The sequence below is a fragment of the Harpia harpyja genome, chromosome 10 (genome assembly GCF_026419915.1).
Source record: "Harpia harpyja isolate bHarHar1 chromosome 10, bHarHar1 primary haplotype, whole genome shotgun sequence".
Classification (NCBI taxonomy): domain Eukaryota; kingdom Metazoa; phylum Chordata; class Aves; order Accipitriformes; family Accipitridae; genus Harpia; species Harpia harpyja.
Genome location: NC_068949.1, coordinates 41765068 through 41782095, shown reverse-complemented (window position 1 = coordinate 41782095; position 17028 = coordinate 41765068). Strand labels below are relative to the sequence as shown.

Below are 17028 nucleotides of genomic sequence, written 5' to 3'. Positions count from 1 at the left end.
TTCCGTCGCTCCGAATTCCGCTCTTTTATCAAGTCCCGTAGCACTGCCAAGCTTTTAAGGTTTCTCCATCTCCGCAAGAGCGCGTTATTTTATTAGAAAAAGGACTAATGCCAGCATTCCCCCACACTGCGGGTGTTACTTCAAACGCGCGGCCGCTCCCCTCCCTGTCAGCCTTTACCCCCCGTGGGTGGGACGCGGGGTGGGCTGGGGGATCCCCTCGGCCCCCACACCCGCCGCCACCACCCCGGAGGAGCCGAGGCGGTGCAGAGCCCGCTGCTCCTGGATGGCGGGCTCCGGGCATGGCGGAGGGACGCCCGTTTGCGGTCGCCGGGCGCACCCGCCCCGTTCCCGCCGGGGTGCCGCCGGTACCTCAGGCGAGCTTCCCGCCACCCCAAACGCGCATGCGCGGAGCTCCCCGTCGGCCCCGCCCCCCCCGCCGCCTTGCGCAGGCGCACTCCGCCCGGCGGCCGCCGGGGAGGGTTCCTGTCAGCGTGTCCGCCGCCGTTGCCGCCCGGTTCCGCCCGCGGCGTTGCGATGGCGAGCGGCTGCGCGGCGGAGGAGGCGGTCGCCGCCGACCCGTGCTGTGTGGCGGCGGGGTGCTCCTGGCCCTGCGCGCCGCCGGACGGCCTGGCCCGGGCGCTCTGCCTGCGGCGGGGCGCGGGCGGTGGCGGCGGCGAGGCCAGGTGAGGGCGGTGGCGGCCGAGGGGACCCTCCGCCGCCCCCGGGGGGCCGCGCCGCCCCGCTGGCTCTCCTCCTCAGGCGGCTGCGGCCAAGCGGGCGGCGTGAGGGGGTGCCGGGCTGGGCTGGGCCTGGGCGGGCGGCGGGGCGGGAGCGGGCCTGGCGGGACAACGCGGCCGTGGCGCTTCCCTCCCCCGCAGCACCGAGGCCGTCGTCGTGGAGAGGCGGACGGGCGGCGGGAGCGAGGCGCCCTGCGAGCTGCATCTGGAGTGCCGGCCCGCCGGCGCCGGGGAGATGGTCTCCGTCGGTATCCTGAGCGAGGCCCGGAACATGGAGGTGTACGTGGGCGAGGAGTACTGCGGGACCGGCCGGGGCGAGAGCCTGGGCGCTGCCCGGTCCCCGGGGTGAGTGCCGGCCTCCGGCCGCGGCCCTGGCGGGCACCGGGGGGGTGCCTGCAGCAGCGGGAGGTGGCCGTCGACCTGGCGGGGGGGGGGGGGGGGGGGGGGTTGCTCCTGGGTCCCTAACAGCGTCTGGCCCTTCTCTTACTGGCAACGTCGTTCTCTGTCTGTGTATCTGTAAGGTGCTCCTACTAGTAAAGACCTGATGTCTGCACCACGAAAGCCACCCGGTTTGGTCTTTCTGGAAGGTCTCTGGTCTTTCTGGAAGGTCTCTGCAAACCTGGTGAACGGGCACAGGCACTGCGGGCGCCTGGGATAACCCTGGTGTTCTCCTCACGGTTACTGGTGGCTTGCATGAGTGCTGCCTCTTTGATAAAGATAAAAGGCTGCAGTTACCTTTTTGTTCTTCTGTAATTAGCAAAACGTTCAATTCAGTAAGTTATAAAGTGCCACTCTGAAATTCTGTTGGGTAAGACTACAGAAGGAGTTAGGGCGGGTGCAACATTTCTGTATCGTTTAATCTTTCTGGACAACAGATCTGCTCATCTCTTCAGCAGATCTCTTTTAGCTGATCTTTACAAAAGACCTCTTGTCTATTTGATACGTAGTCATCTCGCACTTCTAAGAACAAGAGAGAAAATAAAAAAACAAAGAAGGATTTCTTTTCCCCTTCAATACTTCCTTCCATGCTTTGCCAGGGGAATTAAAGCAATGTCTTCTCTTTTGTTTTTAAGTCATTACATGGCACATCTGCTGCTTAATTAGCTAAATAAAAACGGCCGATTCAGAGCCTCAGGGAAGATGTGTGAATAACGTACTGAACCTCAAAAGCTTCCCTAGTGGATAATGTACGTACACGTACAAATCCTTTTTTACATATGTATCTGATAAGATTCTATACAAGTTGCGTAGAAGCATTAAAACTGCTATACCACATTAGAAATATGTTCCAGTCAGTCTTGTTTCTTATGTAAATATTTACTGATACAGAGTATTTCTACTAAAGAAAAAAGTACTTTATATAGTGATGTCACAGCTCGTTTATTTTATTTTTTCTAGCGAAACTGAAAAGGTTACTTTATACAAAAAGTACCTTAAGTTTGAATGCCCTGCAGCCTCCTGTAGAATTAAGGTAGGGAGTTGAACAGAATTGTTTTATTTTTCTTTGTCTTTTTAATCACTTAATTGACTAAATTGCATTGCTCTTACTCAAATTATTGTTTTTGTACACTTCATTACTTCATATAATCACTTAAAAATCTGTTAGGTAGTACTTTGTCTTGACAGAGTTCTCCTTTTAAATTTGTATCACAGTTTTCTTATGAAGACTTAATATTTATATGAGAGAGACAATACAGTCTTAGAGGAAAAAAACTTCATAAACCAGATAAACTGCAGATAATCAACAGTTGCTGTGTAATTAGAACTGTTAACTCTGATGCGGTTAAATAACCTTATGAAAATCTCTATGGCCACTGCTCTTAAGTGGTTAGAAGATCAAGGCCTGGTTTATCTTTGAGTCATGCAGACACCTCTGTTACAGTCAGAGTTTTCCAAAGAGTAATAGCAAGGAGAAATTGGCTTAATTTCCCTGGAAAAGAGTTCAGCATTGTTTTTCCCAAGACTCAAAGAATAATGCATTGTCCCATACATACAAAGAAAACATGAAACTATTTTTTTCCTAACCAAAATACTTTTTCTCCTTCTTGCAATAGCTGCTCTCCATTGGTGAGAAACAAAGAGTACTCATCAGTAAAATAATTGTACAAGTGAAAGCAGTGTCTGCAAAACTAGCAACTGATTTTCCTTCACTAGGCTCAAGCATAGATCTAGACAGAGTGCAAACTATAATGGAGTCTATGGGATCTAAGTTGTCTCCAGGTGCTCAGCAGCTCATGGACATGGTCCGATGTCAGCAGAAAGTAAGTCACTCTGCTTTTCCGTAAACATAAATAGTACTGATCTGTGACCGTACCTTCTGTAATGGTTAAGCGTGTTCTAAACTGATTTGATGAAGAAGATTTTTTATTTTATTTTTTTTAACCCACTTGGCTTTCTGCCAATTTAATCCTGGTTTAACTATTGCCACCCTTAAATGAGTGCAGTGAATAAAGTTTGTGTACTCAGGGAATCACTGTGCATACATCTAGTCCAGAGTTAAAAACTCTGTGTCATCATCATTTTAAACTTCACTGCCACCCTACTCTCCTTTTGTTCATTTCCGTTGTCGCTGCTTGTCAAGGATGGTGGGCATGTTCACTGTAATGTCTGGGGTGTAGGTTAGATGGGCTGGTTTGTCTCCTTTATGGTTATTAAAAGGGTGTCACCTTCAACTAAAGGGAACGTGCTCTTACAGAGTGTTTATTTGATTTAGATTCTAGTCCTGCAAAGTAGGCTATTTCAGCAGAATCCTGAATCCATCTGATGTTAATAATGTTCTGTCCTGGGGACATAGCATGGTAAAAATGAAGTCAGTAAAACTGTTTTGTTACTTAGAAACTGACAAGATACTTAATGCATAATATGTACAGGGAAAATATTTTCCTGTGCTTTTTCCTAAGAATAGAATTCAGAACTACTTGTAAAATCTTTACATCACAGTAGTAGAATGCTGAGTTATAAAGTATCTATTGCTATTGTTGTATAATTTCCAGTATATTTTAATACTTAATCGTATTGTTTTTCTTTCCATCAGAACAGTTTACCTCTTGGAGACAAACTTAATTGGATCTTTGGGAAAAATTCAGACTTTGGAGGTGACCATGCAATAGATGGATTGCGCAGTGCAGCTATTCAGACATTGCTAGATCAATCAGCCAGTGAACCTTTGCCTGTTAAAAACCAGTTAACAAGTGAAACAATATATGAAGACGTAAAAATAAGTCATGGTCTGAACACACAGGTACACGAAAGAGGGAATACTTTTGATTCTGACAGACTTACTACCCAGCAAAATACAGTTGACCTCAGAAGTGATTTTAAAGTCATGGGATCTTTGCATATGCAGGAACAAGTGAGCGAAACCCCAAATGTAGCTAATCCACAGGTGCTTCTTCCTTTTCTTCAAAACTTATGTGGTCAGGTAAATCGTCTTCGGCTAAAAGATGGCGATAGGCATTTTGGTAAAAATGCAGTGACTAAAGAGGAAGGCATTCAGTGTGTTGGGTAAGTTAAGTTTGGTAAACTTATTAAAGTAGTAGTTTGACTGTATTTATTGACAAGTTTAAAAAATAAACGATCATCATGTAAGCATTTTATTCTCATTAACAGCAATTGTGAATCTTAAAATACATGGTTTTGAAGGCTGTGTGGCGATGAACATGATTACAATTAATTTTTCAGATGACCTGCTTGAATATAGGAGATTTTTCAGAAGAAATCACATAATTTGTTACTAAACTGTTTGTGTCTCTTTTGCCTCCATTTCACATTTTATGATTTAAAAAAGAAAGTATGGTCTTTCTGCAATTTCATATGCGTTTAGTTTGTCTTTCTTGTCTGTTACTACATTTTCATTTTGACTACTTCTGCCTCCTAATTCTTATCTCTTCCTTTTTTCACACTGTGCGCCATGATCTTTCTGCTGTATTTAGTGTATCTCATCTCACCCATCTTTCCTGTCCCTCCTCATTTGTTGGCATTTACAGTGCAAACTTCATAGTAGTAGAGCACCCAGTTTGATACCTAAGGAGCAATAGTGGAAATGGCGAGATGTAGGAATTGGGGTTCTAACAAAGCCTGAATATCTCCAGCTCCTGGGAAAGTGCAGTATTTTTAAAGAATGCAGATGCAAAAATAAAGAATTGCATAGTTTGTATAACTCTTGAAACACTTTAGCTGAGAAGAATAGCGTGCGCCATACTGACAGAATTTGAACTCTGTGTATACTGTTGAGTTGCATGGATTTTGTCATACATAACTAAGCTGTCTGAGCCTTTGAAAAAATCAGGTTGAAAGAAGATGGCTATATACCCTAGCATGTTTCTAAAAAACTCCTGAGATTTAAAATGTGGCAGGTGGGCAAGGTATTTTACTTGTGCTAAAAACCTAATACCTTCCAAAGTTTATTGTCTAATAAATGAGATTTTAAATATAAGAGAAGTTCAAGTGCCCAGATCTCTATCATGCTCCTTGCCATTAAGAAATAGGTTATACTTATTTTTATATTTGCTCTTTTCACAGGGTAGAACAACAGCCTATTTGCTCTTATTTGGAAAAGATTATCTCAAAAAATATGGATCTGATGGAGAAAAAACTAATGGACTATATTGATCGCCAAATCCAGGCTCTTCAGACTCATATAGATAATAAAATGGTTCTCTTAATGGACTTGGTTCAGAACTCAAAGCCAAACAAAATTTCACAAGCGCACTATGATTCTAACGAAGGGTTCTCTAATGGAGAGAGATAGATGTATATAGATATAGGACTTCAGTGTAAGTACTTTAAGGGCAATTATACTTTACAAAGCTTAGTATTTATGGAGTTACAACTGTAAAGAACCTCAGTGTTGTTGACTTGCATTTTGTTACTGTAATTCTATCCACTATTGTACACATTTGTTAGTTTTATGAAAGATCTTAAGAATATGTGGTTTTTTCCTAAATGTAAGAATTTTATATGCCCTTTGTGGCTTATTTATTTAAAGAGCATTGTTAAAAGCCGTATGAAACAGTTTCCCAGTTTGTTTGAACAATGGAGAAGTACTCTAAATAAACTCAGTTACAGCTTATCTTTTTACCTACGTGTAATCAGTTCACTTTTTTGTTGTCTTGATTTTTTTTTGCGTGTAACATGTTACCAGTAGAACAGAATGTAGTTTCTTTGTGCTTTTAGTTTATTTTAACGGCACTCCTGTGAAGATGTTTATTACTCCATCTATAAGAGGAAGGGTAGTACTGGCATTACCTAACTTAGACTGTTTAAGGAGTCAGGTTTAGAGAGACAGGCTAACTTGAACCCTAGCCTGGGTTCTTTGAAAGCCTTGCTGGCTGTACAGGCACCTAAGTTAGGAATCTAGGCTCCTTAAGTGATGCCTAGAACAAGACTGTCATTATACTTTTTCCCTCCTTAGTTAATTGAGCCATGCAGGAACAACTGAAATGAATGTATACTTGCAGACTTCTATTTATCCGTGTTTCATTATCCTAAGAAATGTAAGTACTTAATTCGTGGTTCCTCTCAAGGGGATTTTTTTGCCAGATAGAATGTGCTGGGGTAGGTAGGATCTGCTGCGTTTCACCAACCTTAGGCCAGAGAATTAGCCTTATTGCATCATATTTAGTTCAGCCTGTTGGGATCAGTTCTGCTGTCACTTGGGGAGGCAGAAATGTGACTCGGAAGTCCCTCTTGTGGAAGGTCAAGTTTCATTCTTCATTCTCTTTATTGCTCTGAATTCTGGGGTGCACCATTTCACTTGGACTGTATAGAGACTTAATGGTAAACTCCTAGTTTGTATTCGGTGTCTTAAAATGCATTGAGCAAAAGCTGTTGATGGGGAAGCAAGTGTTGACTGAGCAAGCAGCATAGGCACGTACAATCCAGTATTTTTATCTAGTCTATCTAGTATTTTCTTCTCCCTGAAAACTGATGTCTTTTGAAGACTGTCAGATCTTGATGGTAGCAACCCACAGGAGGAGATTTTTGAAGAGAGGGTAGTTTGCTTTGAACAGACATCTCATGGTTGTCCCTCAGCTTAACTCATGCCAGGTGCAGTTTCAAAGTGATTCGAAAAGATAAAAAGATAATTTTTATTTTTGAAGAAAAAAGGACCTAAGTTATCTTGTACTTTACAAGTCCCTTTAGACCTGTAAAGTTAGTTTTTAGTTCCTTTCTAAGAAACACCTTGAGGTAGACACTTACATGCTTTTTCATATCAGTGATTTAAGACAGAGTACTAGGTTGAGAGGTTTTAATTACAAAAAAAGTTGAAATATGCTTCCAAGCATTGTTGTGTTCCAAGGCTGTTAGTTTATTGATTTTTTGTTTGATTTGGGTTTTTTTCCCTCTCCCCTCTTTGGGTGTCAAATCTGAATAGAAGTTGACGTAAATTCAGAATATCCTGAAGTAGTTAATATGAGCTCTGGATTTTTTGGTAGCTGTATCCTGTTTGGCGATTGTGATATTTTAGTATCACAGCTACCACAATGATAATATTTGAAATTAAAACCACAAATGAAAGAGTGTAGAAGTTGTATTGTTGCAGGTTCAGGGTTTCTTCAGCATCTGCTTTAGTGAGGGATTCTGTGTAGAGAAAAAAATGAAGTGGGATGTTTAAAGTTTGGAATACCATGTCATTTCAATGAAAATTAAACAAGCATTTTTTTTCAGATATTTCTGTTCTGAGGAGTTGACCCACACCAATTGCAAATTCTGAATCTGTAGTACTGAAGAGTTGTAAAAATTTGTAATAATCACACAGAAGAGCATCGCAACGTTAACAAATTCTTTGGTATTGCTGTAGCCAAGTTTCTGCCAAGCAGTGCTGTCATTATCTTTAGAACCAGATAGATGGGAGACATATTGCTGAAGCAAAGCTGGGTAAAAAAGAAACTTGTTGTTCTAAGTCTGTCCCTTCTAATGGTTTACTAGCTGGTCCTTGGTAAAACTCATTATTTTTCTGTAAATCATGAAAGATACTGTGAGAATTAATCTATATTTTATAATACTTTGTGATTTATTTGCACTTGCATCCTTTTCACATTATGCATGTGTCCAGTTTCTAGCATATGGATGCAAAGTCTTTCACTATTAAAAGAAAAGGGAACATGTTTAAAATGCTGCTAGAGTTCAAAGAGGTTAATAATTATTTTAAAAAGGAAGAAAATGTTTATTACTATTAAGAGCGTGATTAATACTTCTTAGATTTGACACCTGAAAGCATATGGCACATTGTTCTAAGTTCTATTGAGCACAAAGCTTCACCTGAGAAAAGCACAGTGGGAGTAACAATACAAAACAGCTTTGCTGCTCTAATTTAAAAGCATGGTGTTTTTGTGTTCTGCTCCAGTGGCCGTCCTCTTCATATTTTTGTTCTAATAGGCAATATGTACAGTGTGAGGATTTAACCTAGTGTGGAGTAAGTCATCTGTGTTTATCATCTGGCATTGCTTTTCTGTAGTACCAACAAATAAAACTGAGTGAAATTGAGTGGCCTGTTAGAAGATACATGGGTTGTAACAAAGCCTGACTATTATCTGGAATGTGTTCTTTAAGTAGTCTGTGGCTTTGGGAAATGAGCCCTGGTCCTTTTGTATGCCTCATCAAAAACTGTCACATTTGAAAATCTGAAATCTTTTCTTTCATAACTTTTTCTGAACACACAGTCAGATTCTGCATGCACTGCTTTTATAACTAGGAGCGAGTGCTGCTTCTTCTACTTCAAAGAGCACACCTTAATCCAAAAAGCCATCAGTCTGTTGGTTTGAACAGTTATTTCTGTGATCTCACAAAACACAAGCTTTGTTGAACCCGTTGCTCTGGTGCCACGTTAGTTTTGAACTAATGTAATTCACTTATTTCATCAGTGGAACAAAGGTAACGGATTTACACCAAGGAAGAGCTTAAATCAGGTTCTTAATTTATGTATTCCTCTTACCTGAGTGATCAGCAGACCTGAGATCTCTTTTCAGGCGGATGGGTCCTACTATGGTATTAGTTTTCCACGTGTATGAAGAAATAGCTCTTTTTTGCCTGGAGATACAGCCTTCAGTACAGCGAGAGTTTGGGTTTTTGCTGTCACAAATTAAAATATCACACTGGAGATAAACAGATGCAAAGCTGTGCAGGAACTTGAAGGCATTAAATTTGAATCTTCCATAGTGTTCAAGTGGTGGGTAGGTTACCACAGTGTCATCTTTATTGCAGCTGCAACAGAATTTACCGAGCTGTTAAAGTAGTCCACATACAATAATCATTCTTGCTAACTACTGTTAACTGTAACCACAGCATTTTAACTAGGGCATTATTTTTACATGTGGGCACGCAGTGCTGTGCTTTTTTGCCTCTGCCCAGTGCAATGTGGTGCTTGTTTTAGCTAGCTCTGTTTATGTAATGCCTTTAAATTTCTGTGAAATTTAGCTTCCAACCACAGTGTACTAAAGAAGGTAAGTGGAAGAGAGACAAAAGAACTACCGTTGACATTTAGGTTATATACATATTATATAAATATTATATATTTAGATTATATACATATACTCTCACATATTAGGAGACAGTCAGAATAATTTAGAGTCTTACCCGCTTCTGATCAAGTCATACGTTAGCGATCCAAAATCAGGTTGTGGAGATGCTATACAGGTATCGACAAACACCAAAAGATTTGCGTCAGTGGAATGAAGACTGACTTGAGCAAAAAGGGTTTGGTTCAAGTCTACATAGTACGGGGACTTGGATACAGGCTTGGAGAATGTATCTGAATCATAGAATGACATGCTAACACTGTATTTTCCCACAGCAGTTGTGTTTTGGATTATATTATTTTTTGTTATGTAAATGACTTCTAAGGTTGAATTGTTTTCCATTTTGCATTTTGCAATGATCTGTATGCTCTTTTGACGGGTGATAATGTTGCCAGTTGCAGAGAGAGATATGATGTTGGTGTAAGTGATGCTATGACCTTCATCCTGTAAATGGAATCATACGAAGTGCTCAGTTGTGATTATATGAGCAGTGCTGCTGAAAGCAGTTGTACTAAAGTTACAAAGCCACACAGCTACATTTATCAGAGGCTCAAGCTACCTTTGAAATGTGAAACAGGTTGCAACCAAAAAACCGTTATCAACCCTCCTCCAGTTTTTTCAAAACGCTGAACCAACCTGTGCAGCAAAAAGGTTAAGAAATACTGCATGGAGTGTGGTCACCCTTATCAAAACAATGCTATGAACTAGCTCTTGGGAGTCTTCACATCTTGGGGTTTTTCCCCTTTCCTTGTGACTCCATGACAAGTTCCAGCTGTATCACTTGCAGGGAATGTTTGAGTTGCGTACCTAACATTGTGCTACTTCTGATAAACTGGGTTGGAGAGGGAATGAAACACTTGGGGTTAATTTGTGTGGACTCCCCTGGACTTCCTTCAAAAGGCTCGTTGATCATCAGGCTCTTAAAGAGGAAAAAGGTTCTTTCTACTTCAAGACTGGAAACATGTAGTGGGATGAGCTAAGTGAAAGTAAATCAGCTTGTTCACATGATATTCATAAACTGCTTTTACAAGCTCTTATCATTCATAAGCTTTTGTTAGCTTATTCACAGAACTTTTTCTCCGTTTACCTTTTTAGTTGTTCCACAGCTGGTTAATGGGAAGGAAAAGATCACTGAATCTGTTACAGCTGGACTGCAAGATGGATCATTCAGACGTAGGTGAGTTTCATTATAACCAAGGGAGGTCAGATAAGACTTGCTCAGAACAATTCTCATGCTATCTGAAGAGCATGTAAGGAGTGCTGCCATTGAAAGAGAAATTAAAAAACACAAAACCACCACATTACCACAAACTGCTGCAGTCATTTCTCACTTGGTCTAGACGCTTGAACCTGTTGAATGGTTCTTGATTTGTCAGTCTGAAACGGCTCATGCACATTTGAGGTCATGCAGAAGTTGGAACAAAATTTCATGCTCGACTTAAAAAATGTTAGATAAGCAAAACCATATAAAGCTCATGCTGAAAGTTTAATTTTAAACCCAGAAATACAGAATGAATTTCCCTTTATAAAAGGGAAAAGGAATCAAAGTGCTAGTGCAGAACAGTGGGTGAGGAAATTGATTTATGGCAGACGTTGAGGCTTTAGAGGTTCGTTTTCCACTTCAGTTAATGAGAGGATGGGCATGCAAACGTGGAACCAATAAGGATAATGGTCAAGCTCTGGGGGAAAGGAAATTGCAACACATCTAAACCCTGTTTGACTAACCAGTGCAGACCATTTACCTGAGTATCTAAGGGAACAAAAACATTTAAACTTAACCAGTCAAAAAAAGTTTATCTCAGCATCTCTAGGATGGTAACAGTGCCTGCTTTGTCCAAAACAAGGAAAAACAGATTTTCAGTGGTGCCAGCCAGAAAAAAGGACCAAGAAGTGAAAGAACAGGCTTTCTTTCGCAGGTGGGTTTGGTAATAACTTATGCTCCATAGGTGAGATGATGTGGGATTTTTGTATGTAAAGAGGGTTAATGACTACCAATAAAAAGACTTAAATCCTTAGTATCAAACATCAGTTCTTGATAGTTGTAAGGGAAGGGAAGAATCATATGTGAGAATAAGAAACAGCATCCTATTCATGTAGCGAGTGTACTTACTGTTGGGTTCCGCAGGAGCTAGCAGTGGAGTGCTGGTATACTGAGCAGAAAATCCTCTGTAGGAGTTGGCATAGTCTGTAGATAACACAACTGTCATAACATTTGAAGAAGATTCAAATGTGGGCTGAGCAAGACCACATACTTTTCCTATTAAGCCAGTGTTAGTGGTGAGGCCATCATAGACTGCTGTGAAGTCAAATTGGCAGTTTCGGTCTAGTTCTAGGCTGTAGACAGAGAAAAAATAGTTACAGGGAAACCTGAGTATAGAGAACATTGCTCATACTGGATAGAGGATCCAGTGCAGATAAAGTGTCTGATGAATTCCAGTTGACTGAAACAAGAGAATGGAGAATAAAAGAACATGTAAATAGACATTATTAAAACCAAATAAAACATGGGAATCCCTCAAAGGCAAGAAATACTTAATAAGAGTGTTATTCTGCTCCCATTGAAATAACAAACATTTTGCTATAGCTCTCCACAGAAGCTGCATCAGCTATGTTTTTGTAGCTCTGATACTGTATATATTGATTGCTACTTATTTACTGAACATAACCACACCTTCAAAAACATATTTTTTAATATATATGTAAATAATCCTGTATCCTAAAATAAAGAGCTTTTAAAGTGTAGGGTTGACTTAAGCAGGTCTCTGAAACCTCTTGTGTATGTCACTAGAGGAAGGCTCTTGCCCTTTTTATCGATCTGCATGAGAGCTTATCTTGGTGCTTGCCACCCTTGATGAAAAGCACCAGCTGTACCGTGGTGGGTGGATGCCTCCAGAAGAACATCTCTGTTCCTGAATCAGCAGATGGGCCCTGAGCAGGACTGGTGAGAGCATACACCATGCTGCGCGGAGTACATCATCTCAGAGGGCAGTGGTCAAGGTAACTATTTCCTATAGAATCCTATATGTTTAATACTGAATTCTTATACAGCATTCTGCAGTCTGAATATCTCAAGAAATGTTCTTGAAGATATCGCCCTTTGAATTAGCTTGGTCTTGAGACTTTCCTCCATGCACAGTGTCCACTGGTGCAGGGAAAGCCAAAAAAGGGCGATCAGGCCACTACGTATGGGAGACCAACCCTGATAAAGCGCAATATGGGTCAGGAAAATCCATGCTAGTGTGGTCTCCTTATGCCAATGCATCCATTAGCATTTATACCTGGAAGTACTTAAGCCAGTGCTACGTTACCTACTTTGCCCAACGGCCAGCAATATTAAGGAAGACATACTTTGGGCAATGTTTGCTTTATTCTTCTTTTGACCCTCAGTTCTAAATTGCAATTACAGTACACATGATGGTTTTAAACATGTGCCTTATGTAGTAAAAGCTTTATTTATACTGATGGATTTAAATTCAGATCATGCAGGGTAGCTTAAAATGGCCCTACGCCTCATGGCTAGTCACCTGAAATGCTTTCTGCGTTCCACTGACTGGCACTGCGGTAGCTATAGGGTAGTGTATAGTGATGTGGAACACGTTGCAATTACTTTATCATAAGAGTCAGCAAAGCACATTTTAAAAGTGTATAGATGTTGTAAAAGTTTGAAAGCACTTCTGGTTCCTGTGTTTAAAGTAATGCTTTTAAACAGAATGAAAAAAAGACTAATAGAGCATTAGGGCATTTACTCACAAAAAATCCTGGAACTGTAAGTTTATCTTTGAGTTTTTTGCTGTTTGTATGTGCCAGACACAGTATGTAAATTCAGGGTAACGTTCTGGGTAGTTAGGGCTGGTAAGTGTCCCGTTGGGACCAGTTAATTGTCCCCCACAATTTTCAGTTTCTGAAAAGAAGAGTAAATATATTGGTAACATAACAGTATATGTAATGAGCCATAAAAAAATAAATTAAAGACCTGAAGTTATGTAACTAGCAGGATTGTTTCTTGAGGATTCCATTCCTTTGGAAATGATTAAAGGTGCTAAAAATAGAACTTCTATAGAGAATTTCAGGTCAGGTGGATGTTACAAAATGAAGCCTGTTGTCACTATGGTATATCTGTGAGGCACAGTGTAATGACATCCGAGATGGCTGTAGATGAGTTAGCTTTGATACCATAAGCAATTATTTATATCTACATTTTGGGTAAATTAGGTGTCATCTTGAAAAACTGGTAATGAAGATGCTACACCAACCAAAAGGAACCCTGAGAAACTTTATATTAGAGAAATCTGTGAGGCCTTGGCCATGATCTATATGGAAGTGCAAAATCTTCAAGTCTGAGAGAGATTTTAATTGACACACAAAGGCAGAATAAAATGAAGTCAGTGGAAACCTCAGAAAGACAAATGTAGACTAGAAATAGGGCACAATTTTTCAGCAGCAAAGTTAAGCACTGGAGCAGCATAAACTAGGATGTGATAACTACTCTGTAAAATTGAAGCTTTTAAGAGCTTAATACCATGTCACTCAGATCAGCAGAAGCAAAGGAACTGGTCACAAGCCAAGACTGATTTTGTCTGAGCTATTCTTACCTTTTAAGGAAAAATGTAAGGAGCTTGTTGAATGAAAATCTTTACTGATTTCTGTGACCTGTACTCGGCAGGAGTTCTGACTATGTGGTCATACTCTCTTTCTGGGTAAATGCTATAATATTTGCAAACTGAGTAAATTTAGTAGAAGCCTGTAAGTAAAAGTAGAGTTCCATAATCCTGCCTTTGCAATCATTTTTTCTGAGTAAAATTTAACTTTTTAGGCTCTCTGCAAGTGCGCTGTTGTTTTGCTGCCTCTTTCCTTTCACTGATTTTCCCCCACACCATTCTCTAAGGCCTAAAGAACTGAGTGAGACCGATTAAAGATTCTGTTAATAGTCTGTAACTGCAGTCCTAAAATTTCCCTTAATGGCAATGTTTCTTTTAATGGTGCAATTCAAATGGTATTTAACGACTTACTTTTTTCTGGTGAAAAGAAGTAATAGAAGACAAAGAAGTTCCGTGTGAAAGCCATGGAGTTTGTAGTTATATGAAAAGTTAAACTGTCTGAAGACGATTGAAGTACTGGGACTGCATCAGTGTCGTTACATACTTGTCCAAGAAGAGGCGAATTAGTTGAGGGACCATCATATACTTTAATACTTTCTGTTTCACAGCTTGAAGAAGGAGCAAATCTATTGAAAAAACACAGTGAGAACTGCCTAAGCTCACTGATAGATACACAGGCTCATAGATAGATACACAAGTGGCGTTCCTCAGGGGTCGGTATTGGGACCAGTGCTGTTTAACATCTTTGTTGGTGACATGGACAGTGGGATTGAGCGCACCCTCAGAAAGTCTGCCAACGACACCAAGCTGTGTGGTGCGGTGGACACGCTGGAGGGAAGGGATGCCATCCAGAGGGACCTGGACAGGCTTGATAGGTGGGCTCGTGCAAACCTCATGAAGTTCAACAAGGCCAAGCACAAGGTCCTGCGCATGGGTCGGGGTAATCCCAAGCACAAATACAGGCTGGGCAATGAGTGGATTGAGAGTAGCCCTGCGGAGAAGGACTTGGGGTTATTAGTGGATGAAAAACTGAACATGACCCGGCAATGTGTGCTCGCAGCCCAGAAAGCCAACCATATCCTGGGCTGCATCAAGAGAGATTCTCCCCCTCTGCTCTCGTGAGACCCCACCTGCGTTCAGCTCTGGGTCCCCAACATTAGAAGGACATGGACCTGTTGGAGCGGGTCCAGAGGAGGACCACGAAGATGATCGGAGGCACCTCTCCTATGAAGACAGGCTGAGAGAGTTGGGGTTGTTCAGCCTGGAGAAGAGAAGGCTCCAGGGAGACCTTAGAGCAGCCTTCCAGTACCTAAACGGGGGCTACAGGACAGCCGGAGAGGGACTTTTTACAAGGGCCTGTAGTGATAGGACAAGGGGTAATGGCTTTACACTGAAAGAGGGCAGATTTAGATTAGGTATTAGGAAGAAATTCTTCACTGTGAGGGTGGTGAAGCACTGGCACAGGTTGCCCAGAGAGGTTGTGGCTGCCCCATCCCTGGCAGTGTTAGAGGCCAGGTTGGATGGGGCTTGGAGCAACCTGGTCTAGTGGAAGGTGTCCCTGCCCATGGCAGGGGGTTGGAACTAGATGATCTTTAAGGTCCCTTCCAACCCAAACCATTCTGATTCATTGGAGTCCACAATGCAGATTCAATACAGAGAAATATTTGGATGCAAAATTATTCTGTGCTGTATTCTAATGGAATGAAACAGTACAAAAGCATCTGGAGGAAATACTTACTTAAAATAGGAGAAAATGAGCCTAATTGTTTGATTTACGTTCCTCTGAATTTGCCAGACACAGTTTGCATTTGCTTTTAGTTCAATCTTTAATGCTTTGTTGAGCTCATGAAGTGAAGCACCACAGCGAGGTACACCTATTGAAGAACAGCAACAACAAAAATCAGCTTGCAAGGATCTCTCTCAAGTTTCCTCTTGCGATAATGTTTCATCCTACACTATGCAAAGACTCTGGGACAGTCCATCATGAAACAGACACGCAAAATGTTGTACTATTTTTTTTTTTTGCATTTATATTACTGCAGTTTATGAAACCTGATGAATCAAATAGTAAAAGAATATTAGAAAATACTTTTTATCCTAATTTTCCTAGTAGCAGAGAAAAGGGTAGTTAGGGGAACACATATCACAGATGAAGCCAGTGGCAAAACTGGAAATGCCAAGTGATATAGGACACCTCAGCAACACTCTTCAGCAAGGTTTGTTGCCACAAGAACTTCAAGCCTCTGGTCTTCCCCCTACACTCGATTCCTAAAGATCATTGAATCCAGGTCAGATGTTCAGCCCTTGACTTAAAAGCATTTGAGAACCTACGCCCAGGGAATCAAAAAGACTTTTCGGATTTGAGCTTCTGAAGGAGTATGTGTAGGATTACTGTGTATTTACTGCTGCATACAATTCTCATCCTCCATCTCTAAACGGGTACTGCTAAACAGGAGAAGCTTTGGAGAATGGCAACGAAGATGATCGAAAATTCAGAATAGCTTCCAGACAAGGAATAATTAAATGGACTGAAGTATTTCAGGTCAGAAAGGGGAGAACTAGGGGGAAAAGGAGGTGCTAGAGGTCTGTAAATTGATGGAGAGCTTTAATATGAAATATTCTCTTCCAATGCAGTAACTCAGTGGCCTGGAATGAAACCAGTCAGTTGTGGTTTTGAAACAAAAGGAACTGGTTCTTTGCATGTGGATCTTTGCTGCAGGGTGATGTGGATGGTAAAAGTAAAACATAAAACAGTCAAATCCATGAAAGAAAAAGCCTTTGGTAACTATTAAACACAAAGAGCATTTCCTCTGTTTCAGAAGTCCTGAACCACATTTGCTGGTGACTGGGAGAGTATTCTGGGGAAGTATTATGCAGGCTTGTATGCATATTCTTGCCTGAGCATTCTCTGTTGACTGTTTCTGGGTTCAGGATGTGGGGCTAGCTGGACTTCAACCCTGTTCTTTTGTGAAAAAACCCACAAACCAACCATGGTTGACATCACTGACGTCACTTAATAAGTTATGAAGTAGTTGCAGTAATGGCCATTGTATAGGAAACTTTAGAGAAAGTTTATAATCCAGTTTGAGCATAACATCTCCTTTCTCCTTTAATATTAATCTAAAAATAATAGTCTAAAACAGCAGGAAGAATTTCCTATACGGTGTATGCAGT

The 17028-nt window shown here is 41.2% G+C and overlaps 2 protein-coding genes across 2 annotated transcripts; one reads left to right on the top strand and one right to left on the bottom strand.

Annotated features, from left to right (window-relative positions):
- The first annotated feature begins 467 nt into the window (after positions 1-467).
- Positions 468-5816, top strand: C10H10orf88 (chromosome 10 C10orf88 homolog). Its single transcript, XM_052799634.1, has 6 exons — positions 468-683; positions 879-1082; positions 2136-2208; positions 2792-2998; positions 3772-4241; positions 5259-5816. The coding sequence occupies exons 1-6, from the start codon at positions 535-537 to the stop codon at positions 5485-5487; spliced, it is 1332 nt and encodes a 443-aa protein (XP_052655594.1). The 5' UTR covers positions 468-534; the 3' UTR covers positions 5488-5816.
- Positions 5817-6652: 836 nt separating this feature from the next.
- LOC128146765 (CUB and zona pellucida-like domain-containing protein 1) lies at positions 6653-16283 on the bottom strand. Its single transcript, XM_052798474.1, has 9 exons — positions 16268-16283; positions 15593-15758; positions 14266-14480; positions 13007-13157; positions 11367-11590; positions 10344-10516; positions 9315-9700; positions 8674-8942; positions 6653-7319 (listed from the first exon to the last, which is right to left on the bottom strand). Exons 1-9 carry the CDS (start codon positions 16281-16283, stop codon positions 7147-7149), a joined length of 1773 nt encoding a protein of 590 aa, XP_052654434.1. The 3' UTR covers positions 6653-7146.
- Between the last annotated feature and the right edge of the window lie 745 nt (positions 16284-17028).

Excerpts from the sequence above, each read along its gene's own strand:
- C10H10orf88 (XM_052799634.1), top strand. The coding sequence starts at position 535 with ATGGCGAGCGGCTGCGCGGCGGAGGAGGCGGTCGCCGCCGACCCGTGC. Across the intron at positions 1,083-2,135 it reads GGCGCTGCCCGGTCCCCGGG|CGAAACTGAAAAGGTTACTT; the intron begins GTGAGTGCCGGC and ends TATTTTTTCTAG. Across the intron at positions 2,209-2,791 it reads CAGCCTCCTGTAGAATTAAG|CTGCTCTCCATTGGTGAGAA; the intron begins GTAGGGAGTTGA and ends TTCTTGCAATAG.
- LOC128146765 (XM_052798474.1), bottom strand. Across the intron at positions 14,481-15,592 it reads CTCATTTTCTCCTATTTTAA|ATTTGCTCCTTCTTCAAGCT; the intron begins GTAAGTATTTCC and ends TTTTTTCAATAG. Across the intron at positions 13,158-14,265 it reads CTTCTTTTCACCAGAAAAAA|AAACTGAAAATTGTGGGGGA; the intron begins GTAAGTCGTTAA and ends TCTTCTTTTCAG.